The sequence below is a fragment of the Peromyscus eremicus genome, chromosome 20 (assembly GCF_949786415.1).
Source record: "Peromyscus eremicus chromosome 20, PerEre_H2_v1, whole genome shotgun sequence".
Lineage (NCBI taxonomy): Eukaryota > Metazoa > Chordata > Mammalia > Rodentia > Cricetidae > Peromyscus > Peromyscus eremicus.
In genome coordinates this window covers 25,499,891-25,509,420 of record NC_081436.1, presented here as the reverse complement: position 1 = coordinate 25,509,420, position 9,530 = coordinate 25,499,891, and the positions used below count along the sequence as shown (strand labels likewise).

The window sequence follows — 9,530 nt, the reverse complement described above, 5'->3', positions numbered from 1 at the left end:
AATCCTCAGTAGTCTTTGGGGTGGGGAAGACTTCATAAAGAGACACACAATCTGCACTGAGATTGCCTGAAGCTGAGGAAGGAATGAAAACACGTTTAGCAGTGTGGGTCGGAGGCATCAGGTCCTCCTGGGACCTGACCAGAATGAGAGTGAACGACTTGTTGATATGGTAAGAGCTGAGATAATGGTGGCTCATTCTCAGGACTGCACTCTGCCCTTGTAACTGATGACTCAGTGTTCTTGCCCAAACCGTACAAGTATGCACCTAGTCCAGGCTGGCCTCAGACTCACTATGTATCGTAGCAGAACCATGAACTCCTAATCTTAGGTCTGCCCCACAAAAGTATGAGGATCCCAGGTTTGTCTTCACCTTCCTGTTCAAGCCTTCCCATATTCACATGAAATTAAAAGGAGATAGAAAGAGAATAGTTCAAAAACTATAAGAACCACCCATGGTCTGAGATGTGACAGGTGTTCTGAAGTCTGGTCCCCAAAGTGAGACCCAGGGTCAGCTCCTCAGGGCCAGCATCCTTCCTGTTCCATAACATTAACAGAGACTTGGAACATTATCGGACAGGGATGATGAATTCATCCACCTCATCATTGACAGGTTCAAAAAACTCATACTAATACAGAGATGCATTTTAATGAACTTACTGGTCAAAGAATTTAAACATCTGGAAGATGCCCATTGATCCAGCTCTGGGTATACATCTCCATTGTAGCTGTTGGGCTGTGGAAGGTTGTGGAGTTTTATAGGACAGTCAACAACACCCACCCAGGACTGTAATACGCCCAGGTGAGGCCACAGCCACACAATGTCCAGCAGGCAGACAGTAGAGTGAGTCCATGGCAACCTTGAGCAGGGGTTCGAGGTGCAGGTCAGAGTAGCTGTAAGGCCAAAGTGGAGCATGGAGAGAAGTAACCCTCTACATTAGTCAGGGTTCTCTAGAGTAATAGAACTTACAGAATAAATCTCTTTCTACACGTAGAAAGTGGATTTATAGAATGACTCACAGGCTGTGGTTCAGCTAGAAGATTGAAGCCTCCAGTAGCTGCTCAGTCCACAAGGCTGGATGTCTCAGCTGCTCTTCAGTATATGCTGGAATCCTGAAGAAGGAGGCTCTAATGCCAGTGAAGGAAGGGACCTGCTATCGAGGTGAAAGCAAGAAGGCAAAGATCAAAAACTTCCTTCTTCCGTGTCCTCATAGAGGCTTCCAGCAGGAGGCGTGGCCTAGGTTAGAGTCAGGGCTTCCCTCCTGAGAAGATCAGTATTAATTGCGTGTCTTCCCACCTCAAAGATCCGGCTTAGAAGCGGGTCTTCTCACTTCAAATTAAGCAAAAATCCCTCACAGGCGTGCCCCATATATGGGTTTTAATAGAATTCCAGATGTGGTCAAGTTGACAACCAAGATTAGCCATCACACCACTCAACCAGAGTTCCCTAACACCAAGGGGTGCTCTGGCACCCAGACACAGAAATGAAGTGTTAGAAAATAAACCTCTTTGGAAACCTGTGGGATAAAGGTTGAAATACAGCTTTTTTTTTGGGGGGGGGAGGGGTTGTTTTTCAAGACAGGGTTTCCCTGTGTAGCTTTGTACCTTTCCTGGAACTCACTTGGTAGCCCAGGCTGGCCTCCAACTCACAGAGATCCGCCTGGCTCTGCATCCTGAGTGCTGGGATTAAAGGCGTGCGCTACCACCGCCTGGCGAAATACAGCTTCTTAGAGCTCTGTCTGATAGGGAACTATGTGTGCACCTGTGTTTATGTGCACTGTGTTTGGATGTTGTTTAAATTAGTTCAAGTGGACAAAATTCAAAGTATTTTCATCATCTGTACTCCAAGTCCTTGATGGTTCTGGAATCCAGGATGCAGAGCCTGGCCTCTTCCCTCTGAGCATCTCCAGGATCAGAGACAAGCTCAGGGTTTTTGGTACTCACTTTCCCTTGCGGTCTGTGGCAGGTGTGCCAGACATCTGGCGGTGATGAGAGCAGTGCTCTGCTAGGGATGAGCAAAATTGCAAAGTTTCTAGACTATTCTTTGCTTATATAGACACGTAGGTTGCCCTTACCTGGACTCTGCCCTTGGATCTTTCAATTACACAAAGGTGCTGTTAACAGGATTGTGCACCTTGCCCTCCCTGTCCGCAGGCTGGCTCTCTTTCCCACCCAGCACCCAGACTGCAGAGAGGCTGGCTAAGGCCAGGGGTGTAGGCAGGACACCCACTGACTTAGTTCCTTCTAGTATGTGGAACAGGACACTCTTTTCTGGGCCTCAGTTTCCACTGTGGATCCTGCTATAGACACACACTCTGAGAGAGTCATGGTGCGGTCTCTGGGTTCCTTGTGTCTCACAAGTCCACATTTGCCACCGTCTGTTCATGTGGCAATACCCTTGGGCTACCTCCAGGGTGGTCTTCACACAAGGATGGGTGGACTCTGGGTTCCCTGTACTCTCTGTTAACATCCTTCAGTTCCTCCATTTCCCAGAGGACACCCAGAACAGCCACCTTCCCTCTGAGGTGCCCTAGTCATGCATCAGGCAGTCTGGAATTAAGTTGAACCCTTTGGTGATCCCATCTGAGGGGTGTCCCACAGTCTCTTGTGCTGACTTCTGAGGGAGAGGAAAAAGCAGCCAGATTCCAACCTGGATGAAAGTTCAGCCACAGGCTGATGAACGGTGACCTGGTCCAGTGACTAAATTACATTTATAGAAAGGGGCAGTAGTCCTTTTTCAGAGTGGCTGTGGGCATGGGCAGTGATTTCCCTACTTAGGGAAGAACCTTCTCCTGGCTGAGTTAGGTGGGACACAGCGGTCCTTAGCAGTGTGTCCAGTCTCTGGCTGGGCAACTGAGTCACAGCCAGAGGCAAGTGTGGGGCCAATGTTCCCAGCCTGAGAAGGGCAAGTGTGGTCACACCTGCTGAACAGCTTGGTGTCACTTCAGTCTTGCCTTCTTCACAGAATCACTGAGAGTTGCAACCTAAAACCCTCCTCATCTCATAGTTCTGGATGAATTTTTGTGGTCTTCAGCTGCCACTGACTGTGGGACACTATGGATCATTCTCCAGTGCTACTGGCTTCTGTCCCTCTTTCATGTACAAGCCAGCACCCATCCCCTCACCTGGCTTCTTGGCGCACAGACCTTGACTCTAAGCACAGTAAGAAATGTGGATGGTGCAAATGAAAGTTTCCAGAAGGAATCCCAACTGATCTTCTAAGATCCTAACTAGCTAATGAGAACAGCAATAGCTGTGGAGAAGTTGGATGTTGCAAATCAAGGGCCTAATCACAGCTTGTCTCTGACTGTCTTTAGCCCCCTAAATATCTGTTCCTTGCCACTCCTGTGTTGGATTTAGCACCCCCTAAGAGATAAAAACCACTTGGGATTTATTAACTTAGCGGACCACTAGTTTCCACCAATCCTCAAGCTAAGAACATGGGCAGACAGCATCTGAAACCTATAACCATCTCTTCACAAATGTCTTGGGAATGTGTTCATTTATGGCTCTTTCTTCTGTTACTATAACAAGTTCCATGAAATGGTAACCATGTTGGAAGATGGACTTTGGTGTAACCTGACTCTGTATTCCTGGGCCATGGTCCCTCCTATTAGGCTCCAGATCAACACTGTCTTATCCCATTTGAGGGGAGAGTTAGATATTTGTGTTGACAATGGTAATGAGCAGCTGTCTCCCAACCCTAAGCCCAGGCTTTGGACTTTAAGCCCATTCCTGTCCTTCTTTGTCTTGGCATCAGTTCAGCTACTGCCCCAATTGGAGGGGGAGGGTTCAGTCACACTGTTCTTCCTGCTGCCAACATCTATGGGAAGAAAACACAGAAGGGAGAGGCGGGAGGAGAGGAGTGCCTCACACATGGAGCCTCCTGAGGGAGGTTCTCCCAGAAGGAGGGAACAGCACTGCACCTGGAGTCCTTGTTAATGCAGAGTTTGGGAGCATTCATGTTTGGCTCCTGTCTGGCTGCAAAAGCCCTTAGAGGCAACACCGAGAGTCAGGATACCTGAGGAATCTTCCAGGTTCTTAGGTCCCAGGACAAAGAACTGAAGCAAACACATGGTGAGGTAGTTACAGCAGAACAGTTTATTTAGGGGATGAAGACATGCCTGAGGATGGAGTGGACTGGGGATCTGGGGGAAGGCATTGCTCTAAACCACAGGGCTGGGGGCTCAGGACTTATTTACACAGCACACATCTTCTCTTGGGTCTGTGTTTTGCGGGTTCTTCTCTCCCATGCTTTGTTCTGGTAGCTGAGGTGGGGAGCGCTTTCCAGTCTTCGTGACAAGTGGTTTCTTCCATGTTTAGTGCAGAGACCACTCTCTCTGGTCCCTCTTCGGCACATCCTCTGGTCCTGGTCTCAGGCACCAGTTGGACTCATTGACCCACTGCTGTACACACTAACCTGCCATGATCAGTCATAGGCTTGTCTCTCTGTCCCATGGACTTGACTAGACCCTTGTTCCCCTTCTAACAGTGTCTCCACTGTCCCCAGCCCTGTCCAGTTCCTTTCTCCTGACCCCAGCTTGTCTTGGGGGACAGGGCCTGATCAGAGTGCCTTGTAGAATTTGACGAGCTTCCCCAACTTCTCCTCCAGCTCCTCAGCCAGCTTCCTGAGAGCTTCAGCCGACTCTGACTGTGCCCCTTCCTGCAAATGCTTTGACTTTTTCACAAGGCTGTCAACATCTTGCAGGAGAGACACACCTGCCGTGGTGGTACTCCTGATCCGGACTTCCGGGCTCATCACCAGAGGGGTTCCTTTCAAGGTGGCCTGCACCCTTCTAGCACGTTGGGCAGGGATCCTTCCGGTGGTGGCAAGGATCCTGGCATCTTCTTCTAAGCCAGGATTGGCTCTAACCAGCCTGAGGGCATCCATATGCCGCTGAAGGGCTTCAAGGTCTTTGGTGATATCTCTGGCAGCCTGAGGGAACTTGCTGGCAATCCTCGCCACGGTCGTCCCAGCCTCCAACACATCCAGGCCAGGTGAGGCCTGGTGACCGGCTTCAACTTCATCCGAAAACCTGCTTGTTTCCTCCACGATGGAGGTGGCGGCATTAGTCACAGTAGCTGCTACTCCCAGCCCCAGCCCAACAGAGGAGAGCATCAGACTGCCCTCCGCTGTCACTGGTGCCAGAAACAGACCAAGGAGGCCCAGGATGTCAGAGGCAGTGCTGAAGGGGCCAGCCACGACATTGGAGATGGTGCAGCCCCTGTGCACCCCCTCAGTGTGGTCAGCCAGGGCGTGGAGCTGCTGGATGTGCTCCTCTACCTCTGCTCTCAAGCGAGGAAACGCTTTCAAGAACTTCTTCCTGCCCTGCAGGTCTCTCCGAAGTCTGTGTCTGTCTGCTAGGGCCGAGAGCGCTGTCAGATCCCTCAAAACTTTGTGCAGTGCAAGTGCCTTAGCCCTGTAACAGCAGAGGTCAAGTGCGTGAGAAAGACGGCTCCTGTCTGGGTAAAACGGGCTGTGTCAGACCCACCCTACAGTTATGTATACTGTGACCATCCACCCGGAACTCTAAAGATGTGTAGAGGTTCCCCTTTGGTGGGTGATGTTAGGTCTTTCCAAGGCAAACTTTGTGGTCCTCATAGGTGTGTCTTTGTAAGGGCTGGGGAGACTCTGTTGGGAAGGTGCTTGGATGTAAGCATACAAACCTGAGTCCCATCCCTCAAACCCAGGTAAGAAGAGCCAAGCCCAGGGGCATGATGTGTAATCTCAGTGCTGGAGAGGTAGAGACAGGTGGATCCTGGGACTCTCTGACCAGCTAGTCAAGTCTACTTGGCAAATGTGAGTCCAGTGAGAGACTCTGTCTCAAAAACAAGGACAGTATCTAAGGTACAATTGAGGTTGTCCTTTCTCCCTTTTGTACGTATGTTCACCTGCACATGTACATGAACACAGACATGTAGGCACATGTTTTATAATAGTCATCATAATTGGCATGTTATCGGTAGACATTGCAGAAAGATGGGCAATTACTCAGGTAAACGCCATCACCTCCAGAGAGATATGCTGAGTGGTGGATCAACACTACCACCACCAAAATGTGTGTGCTGAGGGGAGTCTGCAGATGAACACAGAGCCCCGAATGACCTCAAAGCCCCCTTCACTCAGGGAGTGTTGGTGTGCTGTGGAGAGTTGATTTTCCCCAAAGACAAGATTTCTCATTGTCCTCAGCTGCTGGAATGTCCACTACAGCCCTGGCCTGTCAGAAAGGTGTGTTCACCTAAGCACTTCAGCTGTGAGACCATGCAACTTGAGCATCTTGAATCTGAAAGACGGGACCACTCTCTGACCATGACTGATTATGTGTGCACATCTCTGCATTCTATTCAAACTTTAATCTCACTCAGGACCGGAAAGATGGAACTGAGAAGACACTGGGTCTCGGTCTTTCTCTTTCCCAAGTGACCTCTTCCCACTTTATCACTAATTGGTCTATTCTGGTTGTTTTATTGAGGATGGGTGGCTGAACCTGACTTCTCCAGATACAGACTGTGATCAGGAGTTTGTGGGCAGTGATCAACAGCTGTCCCCCACTCTTAAGTCTGTGCTCAGCAGCTGCTACCAACTCATGTGTTTCTTTGCCCCTGCACAAGTTCAGCCAAAGAAGTAGTAATAAATAGTGTCCTCTGACCTTGACACACATGTGAGTATCATACAGATCTCACATACTATAATCCACTAATTTCAAAAATGAAATGACCCTTGCCCCTGTGGGCACCATGTCCCCTCAACCTGATGCAGCTGCTTCCCAGGGAGATCATGTTAGAACAGTTTCCAAGGATTGTTGGGGAGTGCCCTAAACCCCAGCTCCTGGGACTGTCTGGAGTGGGTGTGCCTGCCCAGAGAGAACCAGTCATGCAGGGGTTTGGGGGCAGTGCTGGGGCATCCCATAGAGGTGACCTGGGCAACTTGGTCTTAGATACAAACGCCTCCCAGGCTCCATCTTCAGTCAGCAGGCGATGCAGGTCATCTCTGCCGGCCGTGTCCTGGAGATGCCCAGGGGCTTCCGTAATGAAGTATCTGCTCTCTATGTGGAAATAAAGAATGAAGTCAGAGACAGGGCAGAGGGGCTGAAGTGACATGGAGCACAAGGATCTTATGTCATGTCATGAGCTTTGGTTAATGACATTCTGCTGATGGATTCGCCAGTGTTGTGGACTGAATTTTGTCCTTTAGTTTCTATGTAATAGTTGTCGTAAGGCCCAGTGTCGATGTTTATAGATAGAGTCTCCAAGGAAGTGAAGTGATTGCAATGAAACATTATAAACATAGGTTCCTAATCGACAGTCCTGGTGAAATGACTCACTCACTCACTCACCCACTTACTCACTCACCCACCCACTCACTCACCCATCCACTCATTCACTCACTCACTCACACACTCACTCACTCACCCACCCACTCACTCCCACACTCACTCACTAACCCATCCACTCACTCACCCACTCACTCACTCACATACTCACTCACTCACTCACTCACTCACACATCCACTCACTCACTCACTCACCCACTCACACACTCACTCACCCACCTACTCACTCACTCACCCACCCACCCACTCACTCACTCACTCACCCATCCACTCACTCACCCACTCACCCGCTCACTCACTCACTCACTCACTCACTCACTCATCCACTCACTTATTCATCCACGCACTGACTCTATACCTCTGTCTCCTTTCCCTCTCTGTTCATACAAAACAGCAGCAGAGACTTTGTAAAGATCCAGTGAGCCTGTTCCCACTGCAAGCCAGGAAGAGAGTCCTCACACTAACAACCTGCTTCACCTTCATGATTTACATTGCCTTCCAGAGTTGAGAGAAAAGGTAGCCTTTTGTTCTCCCTTTGCCTGTGGTATTGTGGAACACATTGTGTGTGGGACACACACACACACACACACACACACACACACACACACACACACACACGGAGGTGCCACATTGCTTTGCAGGGGAATGAACTGTGTTCAGCTCAGAGTGAATGGAAAGTGAAGACTGGCTCTGCAGAGGGGAACGTTTCAGTGCTGGCTTACCTCCACCTTGAACATCTGGCACATCAACCACTGTGGTACCAGTACCTTCAAAGGTGTCTTTCAGCCTCTCTGGTTCTGACATCAGTTTATTGGGTCAAAGAGGAACATTGAAAAATGGAATAGATTGGATATCAGAGTGTGTTGAACACAGCAAAGATATTGTTTTTGGAGTCATCTTATATTCATAATGAGTATGTCTGTGTAGATTACGTACAAAATGACCAGCTTTGGAGAAGATTACAGGAGAAGTATTTCTTCCTCAACAGGAGCTTTGCACTCTCTGGCCTCTCAGAAATGACACAGTCAGTGAACCATGGTGACTGGGGAGATGTGACTGAGCCACGTGATCTGCTGTCCTCCACGTTGTCAGGCTCTCCTGGTCACGTCAGAGAGGAAAGGTAGAGGGAAGATAACCCTTTCTAGGTACCCAAGATAGGGCTCGGATGGGGATCCCTACAGACGTAGGGTCAGGTCACTCACCTTGGTCCTTGGTGGCCTCATCCTCATCTGATGTGGAGGCCACCAGGTCTAGACTGAGAGCAGAGAACAGGCTTGGTTGAGGATCACGGCTCCCTCGAGAGGCCATCGGTGCTTCTGGAACTTTAACACCAGTCACAGTGTCTGTGAGAGATTTTCCTTACAAATCACTGGATGCTCAGGCTCTAGGGAAGAAGAAACACAGTGTGGGATAAAGTGGGAATAACTGTAGGAAAGGCAGCTAGCCAGATATCCAGTTGTCCCACAGTTCCCCCCAGAGTGACTGCCAAAAATCACAGGGACTTAATTCACAGAGCCCAGTCTTTCCCTGAACCAGGTAGCTGCTACATAAGGAAGTCAGTCATCTGGCTTCTCCTGTCTCCCTCACCCCAGCCAGGGCAGAGGCCTCCTGCCCTGTGGGGTCCAAGGGAAGTGTGAGGCACTGAGGACACGGTTGTGAAAAAGATTCAAATCAACACATGCAAAGGGGAGATGGGAAGAACATTCTGGTAACTACTCAGGGGTGGGAATACCAGCTAACATCAATAGAAGGACTCTGTTTCGGGGGCCTGAGCACCCAGGCTGGGGCTTAGGACTCTGCAGAGGAAGAGAGCATGGAGTTTGCTCGCTTGTGTGTTCCACTCTGTGATGACATCTTCTTTTGCTACAACAAGAATATCCTGTCCCAAACTAAAGCTGCGACCTGGGCCATGCTCTGAGATGTCCCAGCCTTCTCAAGTGAGGTCAGTAAATATCTGTCTTTGTAGATTGAATCCTTGCAGGTACTGCGTTACAGTTACAAGATCTCATCAGGACACCCTGCCATGGAGGGAAAGAATGAAATGCCTTCCTTGCCAAATACACCTTGGTGGGTCCTTCCTCAAGTCTCTTTCTTCATAGACAGGATACAGAGAGATTCCATGGACACAGCTGGCTGTCACTTTCTGCAGCACACATCTAGACATTCCCCCTAGCCCCACCCACCCACAGCCCTGATCCT

The 9,530-nt window shown here is 49.6% G+C and overlaps 1 protein-coding gene across 1 annotated transcript; it reads right to left on the bottom strand.

The window, feature by feature from the left end:
- Window positions 1-4,561: 4,561 nt before the first annotated feature.
- Window positions 4,562-8,639, bottom strand: LOC131897146 (apolipoprotein L2-like). The gene is made up of 4 exons (XM_059248021.1): window positions 8,534-8,639; window positions 8,054-8,128; window positions 6,917-7,043; window positions 4,562-5,417 (listed from the first exon to the last, which is right to left on the bottom strand). The coding sequence occupies exons 1-4, from the start codon at window positions 8,637-8,639 to the stop codon at window positions 4,562-4,564; spliced, it is 1,164 nt and encodes a 387-aa protein (XP_059104004.1).
- Between the last annotated feature and the right edge of the window lie 891 nt (window positions 8,640-9,530).